This window comes from Copadichromis virginalis, linkage group LG15 (genome assembly GCF_057382275.1).
Source record: "Copadichromis virginalis isolate Kocher_CV1m ecotype Utaka linkage group LG15, C_Virginalis_male_GT1.1, whole genome shotgun sequence".
Classification (NCBI taxonomy): Eukaryota; Metazoa; Chordata; class Actinopteri; order Cichliformes; family Cichlidae; genus Copadichromis; species Copadichromis virginalis.
The window spans coordinates 4,851,812-4,873,875 of NC_140632.1; the positions used below are offsets into that span (position 1 = coordinate 4,851,812).

Here is a 22,064-nt window from a genome sequence, read left to right on the forward strand (position 1 = left end):
CCAAAGGTCTATCACCCAGGCTCACCTCCTTGCTGCCCCTTCTTCATCCAGCCCCCGCCACCCACCCCCTCACACAGTCCCCTCCCTTGCCATCTTTGTGGAGGTGCGCTGAATATCGAAGAGCCAGAAGCTGCATGGCTGGCTTACAAAGGATGCTCTCTTCCCTGTCTCCCGCACTCCGCGTCCTGTTCTGCTCTACATTCTCCCTTTACGCCAGGCTCCCCGTGCCCTCCTCCTCCTCCTCTTTTCTCGTCTCCCTCTCAGTCTACGAGCTGCTTCGCTTTCTTCTCTGCACCTCTCGCTCTCCTCTCCGTTTCTTCACCGTCACCCCCGTGACTCTCAGCCTCCAAACCCTCCTCGCCGTATTTGTTTCACAAAACCTTCCATCTTCTCCTCACTGCACCGCCTCCCCTCCTTTCTCTCCGTCTCTTTCTCTTTCCAGAAAAGCATCTATTATTAACACACACCTCTGGCTCTCGCCAAAGACTGAACCGAGGTTCAGGCCAAGCTTCTCAGCATTTTTAATCACCCGTAATGAGCGAGAAATAATTTAAAAATATATAAATCAGTGCCTGAATGCAGTGTGTTTGGGTGATAGCGGTTCACTTATGTCTTACACAGTCTCCGTGCGGCTCTTTCTTAACAGGTTTTCCCTACGCAAGGCTTTATTATTAGAGGCACACCAGCACATTCATGTATAGCAAGTATGAAGAAAAAAAATCAATCAGGCAGCATGAAACCACCAAAATACACCGTGAATCAGAGCTCGTATTGCAAGGGGGATAATGCACTTCATGTCAGTCCTGATATCACGGAGTCGTTACTGTAACTGTAGAAATTAGTCATGCGCAAGTTCCCACTGCGGAGGTTGTGTTTAACCTCTCCTGCCGCAGGATTTTTTTCTTTTTTTTTTGCAGAGGCTGCTGTCGGAGGGCACAGGCACGGCGCTGCTGTCAGATGACTGAGGAGATACGCAGGCGAGGGGCGTCCCGGGTGACAAACGTGGCCTCTTTTCATCATCCGCTTCCCTCCTCTCTTTGAACAAATACAAAGGCTCAGAGCCAACTACTACTTTGAGTTGCAGAGCTCGAAGAGAACTAAGGGATTCAGCTATTATTTTGTCCGGAAACAGGGCTCTAATTGCAGGGGAAGATGAACCAGAGAAGCTGAAAATGAGATGAATCTAGCCCCTCCTTTTATTTTTGTGGTGTTTTTGGTTTTTAAATCACTGGTTTATTTATACTGGTAAACATCAAACAGAAACAACAGCAAAAAACCAAGAGCAGACGTCCTCCCAGTCACCGTTTCTCTTACATTTCATTTGATTTACAATGGTTGTCATCGGCATGACACGATCACTTCAGTAAGTTAGGGGGGGAAAAACACAAACAAAGCAAAAACATGAAAATGAATCATTCCCCTGGATCCACGCGTAACATCAGATTACTTCCCGCACCTTGTCACGCTGTGGGTGTTGGCTCAATCGTCGCTCAAATCAGTCATGACAGGAATCCTATCAGAGTTGAGTCTTCGTGTAATTACGTGATAAAAATGTATCGATTCAAACCGGAGGGCAGTATTAGGCTGAGTCGACTTGTGCCACACACACACACACACACACACACACACACACACACACACACACACACACACACACACACACACACACACACACAAAGAAATGCTGCATTGTGCTGTGTCTGGGGGTGGGCTGGGTGGGGATGAAAAGATAGAGGGCTGTCAGTCTACTACATTCTTTTCCTACACCTCTGGGATGTAAAGCACATTCGTAATCTCTCCAAAACCACATCCAAAGTAATTAAGACATGTCACTGTCTGCAGAGCTGGAGACAAGAATCGTGTAGTCTACAGAGATTGTATCACTTTAAGTAACAGGCAATGAGATTGTTAAGTATAATAACCCCATCCCCTGTGCGATGCTTCTGTTATAATACAGTATTGTCCAGGTTACTGCATTCGATACCACATGAACACTTACGGTTGTACTGAGATATATAGTATCTCACACAACTAAAACATGTTTTGTTTTGTACATGAAGTTTGATTTATACATTGTTGTGCCTTTCATCAAAGTTTGATCAAACTCTGTTATAAAGAAGACTTTGATAGGTTATAAGGTAGAAAACAAATGTGAAACTTTTCCCGTAAACCCTGTGTCGCCTGCCTTCTCCCAGATATACGAGAGAAGCCTACAGGTCCTTCAACAAAGAGCACAAAAGCTCCAAAACAACAACACAAAAAACAAAACAAAAAAAACCCCATGGCATAAAATCCTGTCTGCTCACCACGGGCCACAAATCCAATCCAGCAATCCAAGAGAGCGCAGGTAGCAAAACTTCAAAATCATAAAGTGCTCTCCAGAAGCCACTCAGACCTCGAGAGCTTGTCCCTGGCCCGGCGAATGTTTGTTGTGCTCTCGAGCTGCGGCAGCTCTCCACTCATTGACAGGCTGCGTTTGGAGCGCAGGCTGGCCCCGGTTTTTGGGTAGGCCACGTAGCAGCGCTCCGCGTACGACTCTGCGTTGAACGAGTGCCTGCGGTTCACCCTCACCCCTCCTGCGGGAACAGTCATGTATTGTCGAGCAACTTGATGGGGCCGCGGAGCCCTGGGGATGGCAGTCAACTTGGTGGGCTGGCCCGGTACAGCGAGAGTGATGGCTTGGGCCGTTTTCACATCCGACGAGTTATTCCGGTTCATGTTGTCGAGCTCGACATCTGCTTCGGCTCGGCGAGCCTCAGAGGGTTTTGTCGGAGCGGTCGAATGCTTGGGTCTCGGAGTGCCCGGGGAGGCTGGGTGCCAGCTGTGACTTCCAGCTGAGGTAGAGACCGTGCAGTCAGGGACAGACGGTTTCGTGGATGCCACCACGACAGGCGGTCGCTGCTTGGCTGGCTCCGGGGCAGGCAGGGCGACACGGAGGCAGTCCTTGTCATTCTTCTCTGGCCGCAGAACCTGCTTAGAGAGGGACTTGGGAATCCCACAGCCCTGTAGCTGTCCATCACTGCTCAGTGACCTAATATCCCCCATCTCTAGTGCCTGACAGGAGACAGGGAGAAGGCAAGAGCGAGAGGAATGAAAGCAAATCTATGAGACACACATTTCAATACAGACAGAACTAATAAGGATTAAAAGAACAAAATGCAAGGAATCGTCGCCCACTGACCTTATCTGTATCCCCTTGGTTACACACCCGATAACGCACAATGAGGAAGATGATAAAAGCGAGCACAGACGCCACGATAATCCCTCCGATGATAACCACAATGGTACCACCGAGAAACTGGGACTGCATGAAATGGCATCTCAGGTACTGCGGCTCAGTGGTAAAGTGGATGCAACCAATCACCCTGGTGGCGGTCAGCGAGGTCACCTGGTCGTCATAGATGGCCAACACGCACAAGTCGTAGTGCGTACCAGCCGCCAGGTTGTTTACTAAGATGCTCTTACTGGTCGGGGGTATCATCCTGTAAAAAAAACAAGAAGAAGAAGAAGAAGAAGAAAAAGAAGAAAAGGCTTTGTGACTGTTCCGACATACTTTAGATTAGAGAAGGCTGAATGAAAGGAGACAGAGCAAATCAGATTATCAGCCTTATTGTTTTGTAGGGATAAAAATGACATGACAATCATTTATCTCTCAGGGGGCTATTTACGATCTGTCTAGGCGTAATCTTTTGTGACATTTGATTTATTCTCTCAAACATCATTACAGATAAAAGGTTGCTTCGGTAGCTGGGGACACGCGGATCCCCCGTTTGTTCACAACATCAAGATTACAGGACGGGACACAACTCTTTAATGTCTCTTTAATTCTGTGGCCGCGGCTGAAACACCATATGTGTTACTGACTTTGAAGTTCATTTAGGGAGAAAAAAAAGGGTGGTGGTGGGGGGCAGTGGGGTATCTTGCGAAATGATCCTATCATATCACAGTGATTAGCACAAAATATGCAGTGAAAGGGTGCAGAGATGAAAGTATCCTGTGTACGCCAGTTCCTCAGATGGGCATGTGTGAAGCCTCTGATGCTTTTTTTGTAAAAACTGTGGAAGACTAGTCTTTCATCTTCCTATGAGTCCTCAGCTTAGTGCTGACATTCTGTTTTGATTTTGTTGATTAAGCATTATCAAGCTTCTGCACGTCGTAAATGACACACTCCAGCAAAGGGAGATTACGAGTCGAAGAATGAGAAGTCAGATACAGTGCATTAGTCTGTCTTCCTGATAGGATTAATAGACGCCACAAATAATCGCGTTGACAGCCAGGTCCATTTCTTAATGACTAAACATCCAAAGTGATTTAGAGATTCAAAGAACACCGTGAAGGTAAAACAAGGGCCGTGGAACGCATACATATGCTTAGATTCAGCTTTAAAGTTTGTTGGGCAGTAAGAAAAGGAGCTTTTTCTTCTTCACATCTGCTCACCTGTATACCAATGAATCATCGTACGTCCCATTATATTGGATCTGAAACATGCGGATTCCAGGAATACTCCTGTGGAAGTTGAACTTGACCAGAGCTGAGGTCGAGGTGGCCTCAGCAATTACTACTTTCTTCTCCTGGCTCGTCTTTGCATTCCCCAGAGGCACCCCTCCTGCCTCTGCCCCCGTCTTGGTCACTGTGGCGATATCTGATGAGCCGGGGTCACGCTCCTGCTCCTCGACTGTGTTATTGGTGATGTGAGGGAGTTTGGTAATGACCAGCTTTACTGCACTGTGGGCCTCTCCGGCTGGGTTGGAAGCCACACAGGTAAAGGAACCTGAAACAAAAACCAAACAGATTAACTTTCTCCTGCCTTAAATTCATCACAATGTACAAATAAGCCCTGTGGGTCAGAAATGTGTAATAGAGAGCTTGGCAAAGAACCAATTATATATATTATTAGTTCCAATTTCTTCCGCTGAATCTATCAGAAAATGCCAAAGATGATACTTATTTGTGCAACAACAACATCTACAGAAGATGAACAGTTTCTGAAAGTCATAATCTTAAGAAATAACAGGAAAAAAAATCAGCAAAGACCTGTTAGATGCATCTGGATGTTCAGCTAATCCATTTACTGTCCAAGCCATTTCTGATATACTTCAGTGGAAATGTGACTGTCAATAAGCCCTTCTTAAGGAAGGGAAACAGGGAGAAAAGTCTGAGGTATGCCAAATTACACAAGAACCGGACTGAAAGTCAGTGGCAACAGGTCTTATGGAGTGCCAAATCCAAATTTGAAAAATTTGGCTCAAATTTTTGACAATATAGAGGAGGTCAGGAGAGAAGTACAACAGTAACCGTCTACAGCCATCTATAAAACATCTCTAAAACATGGTGGAGGCTCTGCATTTAGCCACTTTTGTGGATCTTCTAAACATGTGTGGATATATAAATGCAGAAAGGTACCCTAACATTTTGATCCATCATGCAATACATGAGCCGGTGCAGTAAAAGCATAGCTAAACAGAGAAATACACACAATAGAACACTATCAGTCATGGATTGACCTCTCTGGAGCAAGGACCTCAACATTACTGAAGCAGTGTGAGATAATCTTGACAGAGAACAGAATAAAAGGGAAAAACATCCAAAGAAGAGCTTTGAATGTCCTTCAAGAAGCCCAGAGAACTATTCATGAAGACTACTTGAAGAAATGACAAGAAGTCGCCTAAGAGAGTTCAGGCTGTGTTGAAGAATAAAGGTGACCATATCAAACATTGGCTTTCAACTTTGTTACAATTGTAAAAACTCTATTTGTTCCTCATAGTCTGTATTTCCATATATAATTACACTTGCTTCACTAAGTCACTGCACCTGTTTCCAATTTTCCTAACCAAATATAAAGAAATGAGGAGTGGCTCAAGACATTTGCACAGTACTGTATATTCTCTTGTGCACTGTGATCATTGTACAACTTCCTCGTCTGCTTGGTGTAACGGTTGTGCAGACAAATCAGAGTGGTTACAAACAAAGCACAGAGCCATGCATACTCTCTGTGTTTCTGAATTATACATTACTCTGACCTTAGAGGATCCTCCGGCTCTGCTGATGTGAATTATAACACCAGAATAAACTGAAATGAACTGAAATGGAGGTAGTGGGATATTTTTCACCTGCTTTTTTGTCCGTTCTTTCCATCCTGTACAAATTTATGCTTGACTACATTTGTTTTTACTGACTTTGTGTGAAAATTTCTTTGGATACAAGGCAAAAACTGCAGTTTTTCAAATGGTCCCCTGAGGCTGACTCCAAAAGGCTAGTCAGTGATAAACTCCCATGCTGAAATGCGACTATTTCCAGCAAAAACACATCAAATAAATTGAATTTAAAAAAAAAAACCCCAAAGGTTACAAAAACAGTTTCAGTCCTTCTAGCTGATTTCCCCATTCATGACAACTGTGCAGTTTTCAAATTGTGCATTTTTAGGGGTCATTCTGTGCAGACAGATGGTTGCCAAGACAGGCGGATATAGCCAGTAGCTCTCTACGAGGCTTCACCGTAAACAATTTAAATGAGTGAACTGGACCAGACTTGATGTTTATGGTGTTGGTGCTTTTCACTGCACTCTTAATGCAAATATCTGACAAATAAAAGTGCTTTCTGTGTGCCTAATTGGACTAACAGATCGTCCAAGAAGTCTGTGCTCTGCGAGTCAAATTCTGGTATTTCATTTTTATGTTACTTAGCACTAATTACCAGATATGCGATCTGTGCAAAACACCCATCCAGTCTGTTCTTTCAACAGTAGCTTTTACTTAGCACCCCCCTCCCCTCTTATTTATGGTCACTTCTGGCTTCAGACTGGAAACATTGGAAAAACATCACCTAGCTCTCTCCAAAGGAAAACAAGCTCAGCCTTCCAGCACTTATGGACTAATTAATACAAAATATCTAATCTTTCTAGTGTTGTACTTGAAAAGCTTCTGCTTTGAATCAGGACAGTTCTAAGGACTACCTCGGGATAAGTACCCACTGTGGAAGCCCTGAGCAACTAGATATCAAATTCCAAGTTTTTTACCTAAGCAGCACTAACAGAAACTCTAAAATGATGTAATAGTCACTTGCCCCTCCCTTCCTTCCCTCCCCATCTCCAGCTGCCTCCCTCTTCCCGCTCCACCACAACCACCCACACATGCAGGGCCTTGGAGTAGGGGTATGTCACCAGGGTGCAGAGGAGGCTACCCCCCCCTCTGTCCCCTTCTGGCTGCCTCTGCCTCAATTTTATCCCACAACTTAGACATTCACATTACTCACACTCTCATTACACATACATATAGGATCTTGGGGGTGGGCACAATCACGGAGTCCAAAGTACCATCAGGGTGTACACCCCACCCCTGGCATCGTTGCCCACCTCTCAATTTTAAATACACGTAGACATTGAGGGCTAGCAGGAGGGACCATGCGCTTACCTGCTGCTCTCTGGCAGGTAGCTCCAAGCCCTCCTGGGTTTTAAATGCACCTTAGAACACACATGCATCAACATTACAATGAGCGGGTGGAGGGAGGTTCGGAGTCTTCTCTCACCCCCGTTCTCTGCGACCTGCTGGAGCAGGGGGGCTAGGACTAGGAGGAGGAGTTGGCCGTCCAACTGCGGTCTGGAGTGTGGAGCCTTCCTGCTGCTGCGGAGTCGGGGCGGTCTGCCTCCCCCCACCGCAGGGAAAAGGGTAACACCACCTGGGTCTGGGTGCAGTTCCCCCCTCCAGGGGCGGGGGCACCTAGACCCGGTTTGTAGAGTACGCTTGGGGAGTGTGATCGTGTGTACAGCGTCTCTTTATGTCTGTCTCCACGTTGGTTGAGTGTGGAGTAAGTGCATATGAGAGCATGAGGGTGGGAATGGATGTTTGTATCTGTGTGTGCCTGTATGTCTGTGTCTATATGTCAGGTTGGGTGTCAGGCGCCACCTCTCTGGGGACATCTCAGGCCCTCCAAGGTTTGGAGGCCTATCTCCCCCTACCACCACTTCCCCTGCCAGTGGCGGACCCCCTCAGACATCGGTGCGTTGGTGGTTCTTTGTGTCCGGGGATGGGCGTCCAGGTACACACCGGCTCACTCCTTGGCGGCCGCTTATCGGGGCCTGGAGCCTGGGGCTCGCTCGGGCCACTTCGGAGGTGGGGTGCCCCCAGCCTCTCGGCCTGGGGCTCGGTCACTCAGGCGCAGCTGGCTGCCGGCGGAGCTCACGGGCGCGTCACTGCAACTCCCCCTGGCTTCTGCTCCGCGGCTGCTGAGTGAGCCCTCATCTGGGACTCTCCTCAGCTCTTTCCGGGACAGTGGCGCAGCTGCCCCTCTGTTGGTCTTTCTTGGTCTCTTGTGTTCTGGGGGCCTCTGGATGTCTGGAGTTTTGATCTCCTCCACACCTGCTTCACGCCCTGGAGGACAGGGCTGTGGCCCCCCCACACCCTCTAGCAGATTATTACATGAAGGAACCTTTTAAAAAAACAAAAAACAAGCGCGTCCATGCTCACAGGTGTACACACGGGTGATCACACCCACAAACTACACCCTTTTTGGCTCCTACCTCAAAGCACACTGTGTTCTGTTGATCTTATGTGCTGCACAATAATGTTTAACATTTAGTATTTACTGTCATATTCCCATATATCATTGTGATGTTGTTTATTCTATTACTCTTGTTCTCTTCTGCTTGCTTTCTTTTTTCTTTCTCAGCAGGTGATCCAGGTGATTGATATATGCATTTTTTTTTCTCTGCCCGTTCTGTTGGTTTTTGTTTTTTGCCCTTCTCCCCCGTCCCTCTTCTCAGCTGTTTCTCTTTCCCTCTTTCTTTCTCCCCTTCTTTCCCCCAGTCAAGTCTGTCCCGTATTCAGTAAGTGAAAATAAAATAAACAATAAAAGGTGAATCAAATGGACCATTACGGCAAGGCTGGGATGGTCAGTTTGGTAAAGTAAATCCGTTGGGCATCTTTCTTTGCCTTTAGACAACAATTCTGATGGCAAAAGAGCCAAACGGGACAGGCCAAAAAAAAAAACAAAAAAAAAACCCAGTAGCTTTTACTTAGCACCCCCCTCCCCTCTTATTTATGGTCACTTCTGGCTTCAGACTGGAAACATTGGAAAAACATCACCTAGCTCTCTCCAAAGGAAAACAAGCTCAGCCTTCCAGCACTTATGGACTAATTAATACAAAATATCTAATCTTTCTAGTGTTGTACTTGAAAAGCTTCTGCTTTGAATCAGGACAGTTCTAAGGACTACCTCGGGATAAGTACCCACTGTGGAAGTCCTGAGCAACTAGATATCAAATTCCAAGTTTTTTACCTAAGCAGCACTAACAGAAACTCTAAAATGATGTAATAGTCAGCCAGCGGATGGTAATACAGCATCACCTCTTGCTGTGGTCTTTTATTTTTCTTTCTAATCCTGTTTCGGTCTCTGCACGTTCTGTCCACATAGCTTCACTGTGGTCGACACCTCGTATCAAACTGATGAACATTGCTAGTGAAGATTTTTTAACATTTCGCTTTGATGAGTCCAAATCACATCATGTAGCTTGTGTTGTACATAAGCTCAATACAGCCTGGAGTCCACTATCAGTTCACCTCTCTGAGCTTTCGTGCCATTTTAAAGGCTAGCATGGGGAGGTCTGTGTTTCCTGCCAAATGTTTCACCAGCTGGAGCTTATAATGGCAGTAGCTTTTGATAGTTTTGCTTGTGTGTTTGATCAGTCAACACTTACATCTAGACTAGTCACACAGCACGTCCCGTCACTCCAACTTCCTTCAAAGCTAAAGCAGAAACAGTACTTACACCGGCACAAGGAGCTTAAAAAGGACCTTTAGCTTCGGCTGCTGGCGATAGTGAATACGAATGTGTTTCAAGATGTTAGACACTGTTTCTGGAAAATTTCAGGTATCTAAAATGTTAATTGTTAACAAGTAAAAGTGTCAAAACACATTTCTTTGCAAACAGATGCATATGACAGGAACTTTGCCACGAATAAGCACACAGGCACGTCTCCACACTCAAAACTTTATCACCCGGTGTAGGTAAATACTACAGCCTTCCATGCTTATGTGCAAGCAAACAACTAATTCCGCTCCGTCAACAACATAAAAGCCCAGTCAGTGCAGTGTAAACAGACCGGAGTCCTTGACAGTGCTGATTAGGATGTCCAGCGTGCCGTCGGTGTGGACTACAGCCCTGGAGGAGTTGGACATAAGGCGTCCATCAGGTGCAATCCAGTGGATAATGGGGTCAGGGTCGCCCCTAGCCTTGCAGCGCAGAGTCACACTCTGACCCTCCAAAGCTCGCAGCTCCTGAGGCAAAGGGAGGAACAGGCAATCAGAGCGAGAGCTTCTTTTAACACCAATTAGATAAAGACCCTGATCAAAACTGAAAAACACAAATTACACACAGAAGTACTTTTGTGCTGCACGGTGTGGCTTAGATATTATTATTAATGCCGTTACTGATGATGTTGCGTTTCACAATCTCATTCCCTGTGAATGTAACCAGCAATTGATCATTGTCACGTTACTGAATTAGCATTATTATAACGGGAAGATCATCAATGAGACAGTACATCGCAGTTCATACGCTTGAGTCCAAATATAAGTTCATTTTCTCTGCAATTATGCAAAATAGGTCTGCTGAATGTAAATGAGATGATATATCTGTAGTTCTTTGGCAAGGATTTGATCAGATAATTTTGTTTGGATGCAAGGATAGAATCAGTCCGAGCTTCCACTGTGTATTGAGAGCTGCACTGCGGTTCCATCGCTAAACTGCAAATAGCTTTATTAAAACTGAAAATTTGACCAAAGAACTCCTCTAAAAACACCATCAGGTGCTGCAGTTTGATTTCATTTTTCAAGCACTTTATTTTTTATGATTTGCGAGCTGAGTGGCCCAGATGATTCCCACAACTCTTGTAAGAGTTCTCTGAATCACAAAGCTAATATTTGGTGTGACAGTCAAAGGCAGCAAATAGTGCAACCTTGGATTAACTAAGGCAAAATCCGATGTGTGGCTCAGAGTGAAGCAGTACAGAATATTGCGTCTTAACGGTCCACAGCTTAACTCGAAGACGTACCTGAGAGTACCTGGTGATGAGAGGAGGCTCGCACAGGAACTCCTCTTCCGAAACAGTCCAGAAATAGCGTCCGGCGAGGTGTTGCGGTGAAGCACAGGTCTCCAGATCATCCTCCCTCTGCAACCTCCGCAGCCAAAGAAGCTCACAGTTACACCTCAGTGGGTTGCCCCCAAAGCTCAGTGCGAACGATGTAGGCCCCATTTTCCCAGATGTTGCCAGGACCCCAGCTCTCTGGAAAATAGGATCAGGAGGAAGCTTCTGGAGCTTGTTGGAGGTCACATCCAATCGCTTAAGCTTCTGCAACCCAGAGAAGGTGCCCTCTGGGATGTAGCTGAGCATGTTGTGATCCAAATTGAGCGTATGGAGATTGGACATCCTCTGAATGGCCACCCAGGGGGCGCTTTCCAAGTTGTTGTAAGACAGGTCCAGCTCCTCCAGTGCTGTCAGGTCATTAAAGGCCCCGCTTTGGATGTGGGTGAGCTGGTTGTTGTTGAGGATGAGGTGGTGCAGCTTGGACATGCCGCTGAAGGTGTCGTTGTTGATGCGGGTAAGCCGGTTGCTGTCGAGGTGAAGAGCACGTAGGTTCTCCAGATCTCTGAACGCGTGAGGCGCGATGGAGCCAATAGTGTTCCGAGACAGAGTCAGATCCACCAGCTTGGTCATGTTTGCAAAGTCTTTGCGTTTGATGCTGGTTACAAAGTTATCCCCAAGACGCATCTCCACCGTGTGCCTGTCAATGTTAGGGGGCACAAACAGAAGCCCCTTTTTGTCACACAGTGTGGCCAAATTAGGGTTAAGCACCTGGCAGACGCAGCGTTTGGGACAGATTTGAACTTTGTGGGCCTTCACAGCCACACCGAGGATGATCAGATACACCAGGAGAGACTCCATTTGGCTTGTCATCAGGTTGATGCGCCTAAAAAATAAACGAATGAGAGACAGAGATGATCAAGCTGTTTGTGAAAATGGCAACAAGTGCAAACCCTGAGATCTATAATTCAAGCTGGGCAAAGTCACATTTAAAAAAGGAAAGAAAAATGGGCAATTCTGCTCTGCAAAGTTAAAGATTTTCCACTAGGCTGCAAACACTATTACTGTCAGCTCACAGCTCTCGTTTTTATAGCGCAAAGTCTGAGCAAGAAGCTAAGCAGATCGATGCCTGAACAAACAATAAATGCTGCACCATTAGACATGAAACTAATTAGTCACCTGCCGACTTGAGAGTGAAACATCCCTGGTAGTCTTGTAAGGTTTTTGTGACAGCTCTCCTTCTAAGCCCCTACTCCTCTGATCATACTTTTTTAAATATATGATCATGCCAGTCCTTTTATGTTTGTGTACAGAAGGATGAAAGTCTAGACTGGCAGTCCAGGGTCTCATCAGAATTATCCTGATATCTCCCAGGATCATATCGCCAATAGGAAGGGATGATTGGGCCCTGTGCCTCAGCGAAGATGTGCTATGCCTTGTTATTGATTTTCTCTCTTCTCTCCCTGATGCTGCTCTTACTTATGACACAGCTGAGATGTGGGGGGAATAAGGAGGGATCCATTTGATGCATCCTGAGACATTGTCAGGGATATAGCATCTCATAAAAGTAAGACTTTGGAGATCAGATGTACCAGAGCAAGAGTGACAGAAGTCGAGATTATATTTACTCTTTTTCTTTCTCCTTTTTTTGGTTGAACATGCAATATTCAGCCCTCTGGGTGTCCAATTACAGCACACAGAAAAGGACACCAATCAAATCAAACACAGAGAACAGGAGATCCAATCCCACAACCTGGGTGAAAATCCAAAGGCCGACCTTTAAATACAGACGAGAACGGCTGATTTATGATTACAGCTTCCTGTGGTTTGCCGGTAATGCCTCTATTGTCCGTGTTGGGACTCTAAGAGTGTGCAGAAGAAAAAAAAACAGTTAAAAAAAATCCAGCCTTAGCAGAGAGGCCTGTCAACTGAGTGCCTTCATGTTTCAAAAGATTCTGTTGCACTGGAGCGGTGACACACAACTCCCGGTGTAATAACCTTGATAGAGTGAGAATGAAGAAAATATCATAGAGTAAAGAAAACAGCAGACAGGACAGGTGTGATACCCTGCCATGCGAGGGAATGCGGTGCCATTCGCTGACAGCTGGGTAAAACGTATTACAGCCCTAACGAGGAGGCAGGAACCATTCCTTTTAAAATGGGCCATAATAGGAAGGGGAGGAATGATATTGTTGGAGACAGAGAGAGAGAGAGAGCACGCTGGGTATGACATTTTCATGAACGCTGCTGATGAAGCAGCGGAGAATAAATGTCTTTTTCTGACCCATTTTTACACGGGACAACGTTACCAAATCCCACAAGATGTGTGCGGGGAGCCGCGGTGCACCGATCTGAGCTGGCGAGAAATGGACCGTGGGATCATTATTTAATGTTGTCATGACTCTCTTTAAAGAGAGCAGATGACTTCACCGTGAAGCAGTGCTGCAAAGCCGTGTGTAGTGCTTTCCAAGTATGCGTGCAAACTATCGACTTTTTATGTGCGCGCACAAAGCGTGAGAGGACAGCCTGCCTAAGTGTGTTCACGTTGGTGTGCCAACCACCTTCTGCTCTGACTCTGAATGGTACGGCCTCTGGTTGTGCAATGAGGCAGAGAGGACCTGCTACTTCCAGACTCGAATGGCGCTGAAGACACGATATTGATTCACTCTGTGGAGATGAGGCTTCTTCTTTCTATTTTTTTTTTCATGGCTGAAAACTCAGCCAAACGTGAAGAGAATGGTTGCAACAGTAATCTCTACAAAATTTGTTCTGTGAGGACAAAAGGACAACCGCTCGCTGCTTAGATGGGCCAGGAAATATCTCTTACTGTCTCCTCAATTTGCATTTAATTACTGGTCTTCCACAGAGATTTGCATAACAGGTTGCACTCATCAGGTACATGAACAAATAAGTAGATGATCAATCAATGTATTCATCAATCACACACTTCATCTTCAAATGTCAACCTCACCCCCAAAACCTCACAGAAAATCATTATCCACTAGGTCGGCCTGTTCATTATAGTGGAGCGACTTGGGAGGGCCACAAATAAACAAGAAAACAGATAATGATGCATTAACCATACTCTCCTTCTTAGTCAATCAAGTGTTCGTTTACTACCTCCGAGCAGGTCTTTTCACCCTCGGAGAAAAGAACAGACTGACAGCACACTCCCACACATAAGCACACACACCAGTGGGTGGGGATTTGTGCCTAATAGAGCCAGATCACTACACAACAACCCCCCTTCCTCATCCCCAGCTACAGAGACACATTCATGTGCAGCAGCAGCAGCAGCAGTAGCAGTTAACAGTAGGAGAGGGTATCTATAGCCTCCCTGGGGTGGCATTGGCCAAGAAAAACCTTATGCAGCATGCTGCATGCCAATCCGGCCGGTGAGGTCATGGGGGATATGTTTTCAGATGGTCTAACTTATGCTGGAGCTCATGTGAGAAAGCCTCTGCAATCCGCGTCTGGGCAGGAAATCAGGGAAAGCATCCCTGCGAGGAGGGGAAGATAATGAGATGAAGCCTGCCAGCGTCTCCACGCAGGTCGGCACAACGGCAGCGGTGGCATCTCGGTTTGCGTCTCACCTGAGTTGGCCGGTGGGAGGTGGTGGAGGGTGGAGAGGCCGGACATTTGCTACACTGCCATATATATATATATATATATATATATATATATATATATATATATATATATATATATATATATATATATATATATATATATATAAGCTGTGTTGTGTCAAGGAGGTAAACTGATGCTGCAACGTGACGGTAAAACGGTATCGACAAAACAGTGAAACAGCTCCTCATCCTGCCTGCTTTTATGAGAGCAAATGGAGCCGCAGCATCTGCTGAAGTGGATCATATTTTGACTGAGCTGGTAGAAATTCTATGTTGTCGGGTAAACGCTTGTGTAGGTAAGAGCAGCAGACCAAACATCGATGCTGTGAAGCACCATCCAACTCACTAACACATGTGAATGTGGCCATGTGCTGTGACACCCTGGCTTCCTTTCGTTTTTCTTTTTTCTTCTTACAAAGTCTGCAAATGTTAGAACGTGATAGCTCTTTGGGTGACAGCCTTGATGCCATGGCAACACCGCAAACGTCAGTTTTAGGGTGAGATGTAATCAGTGGCTGATTTTTTTTCTTCTTCAGATAACCTAATATTATTTAGAACAAAGAGTCCTCTCCGAAGGAAAAGGACCTTGACAACTCTTTTGCTCGAAGGCCAGAGCAGACCCACTGTAGCATTTCTGATGAGGAGATTGTGCACTCAGCTAATTCTGGATTGAATTGGATTTTTTTTCCCAGTCTTGCACGTAATAAAAGCCAAAATGACTTGATGGGGAAATCTGATGCAGATTAAATGATTTCTCAGCCCGTGAGTGCATGTCTACCCATCCACATGCGTGCCAGACGGACGGCATACTAAGCAGACCCAGCTGCATCAACAGAAGTGCAGTTCATCAGCATTTACATCGCCTTCTTGTAATTTTTCCCCCTTCATCACAAGAAATTCACCTTGATACACTAGACACCTCGTGACCGGGGGCGTATAAGCACTTTGCATATTCTTCTTTGAGCATTTCACTGAAGCAGGTGACAGATTTTAAATTCTGATCACCGATTTGTGATCTTAATTCTTGCACCGTTGCGACGTGCCCTGAAGTGATGGGCTTATGACCTGGGATTGTCTTCTGGTAGAAAGGGGACACAGAATCCTCAAACACTAAGTCTGAATATCAATGTGGCCTCCTCAAGTTGAATATTCTGCATGATACATACCAGCAGGTGTGCAGATACTCACATCTGTCAGTTCCAAAGTGAATTTCGGGTAAAGGAAGTGCAAAAACACTTCTATTGGTGACAGCACGACTCCCTCATGTTATCATTTACATGTGTGTGAGGGGAAGGGGGGCAGCCATCAGCCATAATGAGATCTCCGCACCTTCTGACTCATTTTCCTTCTTTCAAAGACCCCCAGGATACTGGATTTCTACCTCATGTAGCAGCACTAGCCAAATTGTCTTTTTAAAAAAAAAAAGCTTAATAATGCATAAATCTCCTTTACCTTATTAAGTTGTGTAACCATAAGGCATCTCTCACATACTACACGTGTGAAGCAGGTGTGCAAGTTTGTGTGAGCCATATCTCAGTTTCAGATCTGGATGCAAGCACTTCTCCAGTGGGGGAAAAAAGCTACACAAAACCTAATTTGTGGGGAGACAAATTTGGGTCAGCGAGTGTGGAGCTGGTCTGCAGAAAAGCCCGGGTGCTGAGGAGCCACACATCACTCCTCCTCCGTCAGTGAAAGGAAGCAGCACATAAGCACCAACATTTGAGTGCATTCACAGAGCACAGAGAGCAAATAGAAGCAGCAAAATGAGGCGTGGGCCTTGTTTCACTGGTGTAGCAGTTACAATCATGCCTCGGGCACTCATGAATAATAAGATACGTGATAACTAACACTCCTCAGACAGGACCATTATACCTCATCCTTTATAAAAATAAAAAAAAATCACTAGGACCATTTCCCCCATACCACCTCCTCCTCATCCCACAGACTTACAATCCTGTTATCAGTTTAGGCTCATTTAGACTTCCTCACAGCTTAATTACTGATGAGGAATTTGCATATCAGTTATGGGTTTGACCAGAACACACCAGAGACAAATCTCTCTAAAACACACAAGAAAACACAAAACACATGCAATAAATCAGCCTTTTCCTGCACATGAATCACAGCCACCACGGCCATTATTCTCAGTTTCACCTATATCAGGGGGGAGGAAAAAAGCAGCACCAAACACATACAAATGGATACTAAAAATAAATTTAAAAAAAAATGTTCCTTGGCGTGTGAGATTTTTTTTGACCTTGCGGTACAGGTCCTGGGCTGGTGGGGTTACAGCCACAACCCATGTCACAAGGGAAAATCTGAGCGCATTCAGACGGGTCCTAAGAGAACTACTTCAAGTCAATATTTCGCTTCTTGAAAGACAGACTCCGCAAAAGAGTTCACACGCTCCAATTCACACCAAAGGCAGCCTGTAAAATACTGATTTTTTTTTAATTATTTTACCTTGTAGCTGAAACATGGAGCCAAGTCACAGGAGGGTGGGTTTGAGCTTATTTCCTCCCAAGGGGGCTGGCGGCATACCGAGAGTGGCTTGCCTTAAAAAAGAAATGTGCTGCCTGGAGATAATTCAGGTGTCCCGAAACACGCGTCTTGATTCCTACAGCATGTGACGGCCTGCGAAACCAGCGATGCCCTTCAAGAAATCCATAACCAGCAGATAAAGGACGGCTCCTTTGCGATCCTGTGTGAGCGGTAAAATGTTACTCTAATTCCCCCTATCGAAAAAAAGGACTAGACAACAGGCAACCCCCCAAACAAACAGGAAAAAAAAACCACACACAAACTGAAGGGTCCCGGCGTGGCTCTGAAGCTGCAGCTGTATAGGGATCGTCTCTACTGCGCATCCGCCTGGATGCAGCTCCAGAAGAGAAAACGCCTCTGTAGCTTTGTAGCGACGGGCAGCTTTAACATCTACAGCAGCGCTGTGAGCGACTGCTGCTTCCGCTGCTGCTGCCGCTACTGTGCTCAATCCGGCCAGATGTTCGTATCGCTTTCACGGGCTTTCGCTGGCGACGCAGGGTTCAGTGTGAGTTAATCCAGATTGACTGAAGGGTTGCTGCCGTAATATATCCCCTCCCCTTCCCCTCCTTACTGCCCCCGGACTACTGTCAACCACCGACCCGGCTCCATTTCTGACCAGAGGTGTTGTGCTCGGAATGGTAATCGGTGCGCTCTGAGCTGCACAGAGACCATTTGTGTGCACAGACAGATGCAGTGCCTCCCAGCCTATCTCACAGGCAGGCATCATCATTTATTCATGGAGACTGAACTCTGCTGCACGAACGTTGAGTAGATTGAGCTTATGATATTCTCTAAGAATTCAATTTGATTAAATGAAGAAGAAAAAAAATATGGGGCTGAGATGCTGATGCAGATTCAGACATGCAGGACATGAAGGCTAAGAAAGCCAGGCAACAACAAGCAGCCCGTAGGCTTAAGCAAGACTGGTATTGAAAAATCCATCCATTCTCTTGGATCAAACCTCTGCTGCTGCAGGTGCTTCTAGTGGGTGAACGCCAAAAATAGGCTATAGCTGAACAATGCTGCATGTATTACATAGATTATTGGCAAGAAAGTGTTGAGTTGGCTGAAAGAGAAAGGCCTGGCTCCCCCGTGGGTCTGCTTGGCGCTGGACCCATCCCTATCTGATGCAATGATCCTATGGCCTTTTGTGCAAGTTGGCAAAGTAGCCTATATGTGCACAAGTGTATTCAAGTGCAGCAGCACTGTAGTTTTCTTGGACTTGCTGGGTTTTTTTGTTGTTTTTTTTGCTCCTGTAACAACAATGACCTATACCACCCCAGGGCCTTACAGCACTTTGAAATAGGTGTTTGTTGTCATCCAAAAGAATTACCCTGAGGATCTCTACTCTAGATCAATAACTCCATCCAGTTACAACACACCCACTTGAGATCAATATGAATAGCCTAAGTGGTTTAAGCATTCACTGTTATCCAGAACTGGAAGGGCATGAGCTTTTTGTGCACGAACTGTACATGTATGAAAACATGTCACACTATGACTTTATTGTCTCAAAAGATTTGCAGAATCAATGCATCCTTGTGAGCATGATTTTTTTTTTTAAACCAGCCACATCAAGAACATGTTAGCATTTTGCTGGTGGGAAGTGTTAATGTCAAGCTTGCATCATGAGCTCACAGTTGGTGATATGAAATGACACTGACATGTCTTAGGCTTTTTGTGATGCGTTCCTTTACTGTTGTGATTCAGACTTTCCTGCTTTGCTTTTCTTTCTTTCTTTCACCGGTGCATGTCCCTCAGGAACCGCTGGTATGTGAGGCTGTCTGCTCGCTCGCCGCTCCGGCTCTTTTTCTCCAAAAACAGGCTCACGGTGTCCCGTGGAGGGTCAGTGATGCTGCGACTCCACAGGGTCTCTGTGATCCCCAGCAGCTCATGCACGCATGCAGAGATGACCTGCGGGGTACACAGTGGGATTTAAGAAAGCACGCTTAATGTTTACATTATCTAACCTTATTTAATAAAGTCGTCCCACTGAGAGGGAGAGGAGAATCTTGTATAACAGGGAGAAAGGTTACAGGGTTACACTCATAAAAACTGATGTATCAAATGACTTACAGGTTAAACCAAAAAATAATTATGACTTAACAGCGTGTACACGCTTCTTTGCTGAGACTGTTTTTCTCCATACCACTCATACCACAGTTTATGCTTCCTGGGAGTTTAGCAGAGTTGAATGGCACATTTAGCCAATTTAGTTATGACCCCAGAAATACAGATTAGAAAAAACAGTCACTGTAACTGTAAACAGCCTATATTGGATAGAGCTGATCTGAGTGTGTTTTCTGGCAGTGATGTTTACAGCACACGCTTTAATTGGATGTCGTGCTGCTCTGAGAAAAAAAAAGAAAGAAAGCCAAACATGTGCTGTTATTTTGTGGTGCTTCCAGTCAACTTGTAGTAGTGCATACTGCAGAGACATCTAACACAACTGAAGGTGGTTATAACAGTTATTTTTAACACTGTTTTCTGGCTTTTTATGTGTTATATCGTCAAAGAAAGATATAACGCCTTTATAACCTCCCACCATATCTTAAGGGGGATCAATTACACCTTTACCCATGTTTTGACCTTTATAAAGGGGATAATATATGTATGAGTAATCCCTATGAACCTTTAGAGTGCTCTAGACTTTCTGCTCTTGGCTCTGTACAATGGCAGTGGGACAGGATGTTCTCAGTATGGCCATCCGAGGCCTTGGATGATAGGAAAGATGGATGCAGTCACTGTGATGTCAACTAGAACATTTTCAGCCTCATCATGTTGGTGTTTTGAAGCCAGCTGTGACTGGAGAGGGATTTGTTTGACTGAGAAACCAATTTATCACTGACAATTTGTCAGGCAACTTCCTCGAAAATCCTCCTTTCTTACTTTTACACAGAATCTTTTTTACAAACTGGATGTCATGGTTTATTCAAAATGATCTGAAACAAGGGACTGCGTCCTAAAACTCATCAGGAAAGAACTGCTACATTCTATTTTCCCATAGACTTCTATACAACTAAAACCTTTTTTGAAGCTGCCCCCTTTTACTGGTCATTAGCTGGTCATTAAAATATATAAGATTAATTGCATTAAATAGTCCACTTTTTAGACTCAGAAGCTGTCTCAATCTTTGATACTATCTACACTCAATCAATCAGCCAATTAAGTGGCAGCAATTTAATGCATTTTAGGCATATAGACATGGTAAAGATGACCTGCAGAAGTTGTTGGTGCCAGAAGAGGTTGGTCTAACTTTTTCAGAAACTGCTGATCTAATGGGTTTTTTCCTGGACAACCAGAGAATGGTTCAAAAAAGAGAAAATATGGACGAAAATGTTTTGCTGATATAAGAGGTCAGAGGAGAAGGGCCAGGCTACTATGAAGCTATGAAGGTAACAGTAATACCAAACTCATTACAATAGGCTGCAGAAGAGCATCTCTAAATGCACACCATGTTGAACCTTGAAGTAGACTGGTTACAGCAGCAGAAGACCGCACCAGGTGCCACTCCTGTCAGCTAGGACCAGTAAACTGAGGCTACAATTCCCATGGGGTTACCAGAATAGGACAACAGAAAACTGAAATTTAAGTCTTAGGCAAACAGATCTGGCTTCCGAGCTAGGCAGCCCTAACCACCTGCTGCTCATACCATTTGTTTACAAGTGCCAGCAATTCAGAAGAAAGATGGCTGTTTCAGAGAGAGGGTGACCTTAAAGACTGTACTAATACGCAGTATAAGATAAATACGAATTTGCGTAATCCGCGAATGCTTTCGAAGTATCTAACAATAAAATTATGGAGCGTTAACTTAGCATGACAGATCCCCTTTAAGTGATGTGTCACCAACCCTTTGTGTTTTTAAATGCATAACCTGACTCTATTAAGCCATACATCAAATTTTTTATATATAAATAGGGCAAGGTGATAAAAATGGTGTTGCTTATTTAGCATCTCATATTACTTACTTGGCAAGTTCTAGCCAACAACTAGAACTAATGCCTCTTTTTAATACCTGCATGTGTTTAAAATCTGTGACTCCCAGTCTTGGCAAGTAGATGCAATTCACGTAAATAAGCTTTCTTCCACTTATGAGGTTGTCCGTGAAACATGCCTGCGACAGAAAGACGTAATAAAGTGAGAAGTTTAAGGAGTGAACTGATTCAATGGAGGCTAACTAGCTTCTTTTTTCACCTTGTCAATGTTGTCACCTAAGGTCAGGTCAGGTTTAACTTACTTTATATTGTGGAAATCCTAAAGACTCAATCCATCTCGCAACATCATGACAATCCCACTGTAGGAACTCCATGTTGCCTTTAAGCATGTTGCCATGGAAACTGTTACCTGGCATTAGGCGTTAATAAGCGTTTACTTCGAAACGTTTTTATAAAATCACTTTTATTTTTATTTTGTCCTAAGAAAGTACCGGGCCTTGTATTTACGGCAAGGGACATCTTTAACACAGAAGTTTGAAAACAGTTTTTTCCTTATCCTTTTTTTTCCAGGATCAATCAAGTGTCACCGACGACTCAACTGCTATGGCTTTGTTTTCCTCGCCACAGCCAATCAGTGTCTCGTCATTTAGGGTGGCTGGTATACCGCGCAGAACGATTGGCTTTTAAGTTAAGTATATCCCGCCCACACTGAAAGGAATCAACGAATGGTTGCGTGCGCAGTTTTCGTTGATCCACACATTATCCGCATTGGTTCTCCTCGTTCACATCCACACCAGGGACAGGTTGTAGATCGGCGAAAAGCGCAGCTTCGTATTCACCGCTCTGCCCTCTGGAACCTTTCTCAAGCTCAAGTTCTCTTTG

The 22,064-nt window shown here is 45.0% G+C and overlaps 2 protein-coding genes across 3 annotated transcripts; both read right to left on the reverse strand.

Moving 5' to 3' along the window:
• Window positions 1–868: 868 nt before the first annotated feature.
• On the reverse strand, window positions 869–18,977 carry lrfn5b (leucine rich repeat and fibronectin type III domain containing 5b). Of its 2 annotated transcripts, none has more exons than XM_085431452.1 (6): window positions 18,912–18,977; window positions 11,048–11,963; window positions 10,097–10,271; window positions 4,438–4,771; window positions 3,182–3,482; window positions 869–3,054 (listed from the first exon to the last, which is right to left on the reverse strand). In XM_085431452.1, coding segments are annotated over exons 1-6 (2,418 nt in total). In that variant the 5' UTR covers window positions 18,914–18,977; the 3' UTR covers window positions 869–2,364. The 2 variants fall into 2 exon arrangements, with proteins under 2 accessions (XP_085287578.1, XP_085287579.1); XM_085431453.1 differs by lacking the exon at window positions 18,912–18,977 and adding an exon at window positions 17,170–17,784.
• LOC146691584 (sterile alpha motif domain-containing protein 15-like) lies at window positions 18,916–22,025 on the reverse strand. The gene is made up of 3 exons (XM_085431456.1): window positions 21,485–22,025; window positions 21,263–21,361; window positions 18,916–19,161 (listed from the first exon to the last, which is right to left on the reverse strand). Exons 1-3 carry the CDS (start codon window positions 21,596–21,598, stop codon window positions 18,988–18,990), a joined length of 387 nt encoding a protein of 128 aa, XP_085287582.1. The 5' UTR covers window positions 21,599–22,025; the 3' UTR covers window positions 18,916–18,987.
• Between the last annotated feature and the right edge of the window lie 39 nt (window positions 22,026–22,064).

Coding starts and splice junctions, on each gene's coding strand:
- lrfn5b (XM_085431452.1), bottom strand. Junction 10,272..11,047: donor TCATCACCAGGTACTCTCAG/GTACGTCTTCGA, acceptor CCTTTGCCTCAG/GAGCTGCGAGCTTTGGAGGG. Junction 4,772..10,096: donor CAGCACTGTCAAGGACTCCG/GTCTGTTTACAC, acceptor TTTTTGTTTCAG/GTTCCTTTACCTGTGTGGCT.
- LOC146691584 (XM_085431456.1), bottom strand. CDS start 21,598: ATGCCAGGTAACAGTTTCCATGGCAACATGCTTAAAGGCAACATGGAG. Junction 21,362..21,484: donor TAGGATTTCCACAATATAAA/GTAAGTTAAACC, acceptor TTTCTGTCGCAG/GCATGTTTCACGGACAACCT. Junction 19,162..21,262: donor CAGATTTTAAACACATGCAG/GTATTAAAAAGA, acceptor TGTACCCCGCAG/GTCATCTCTGCATGCGTGCA.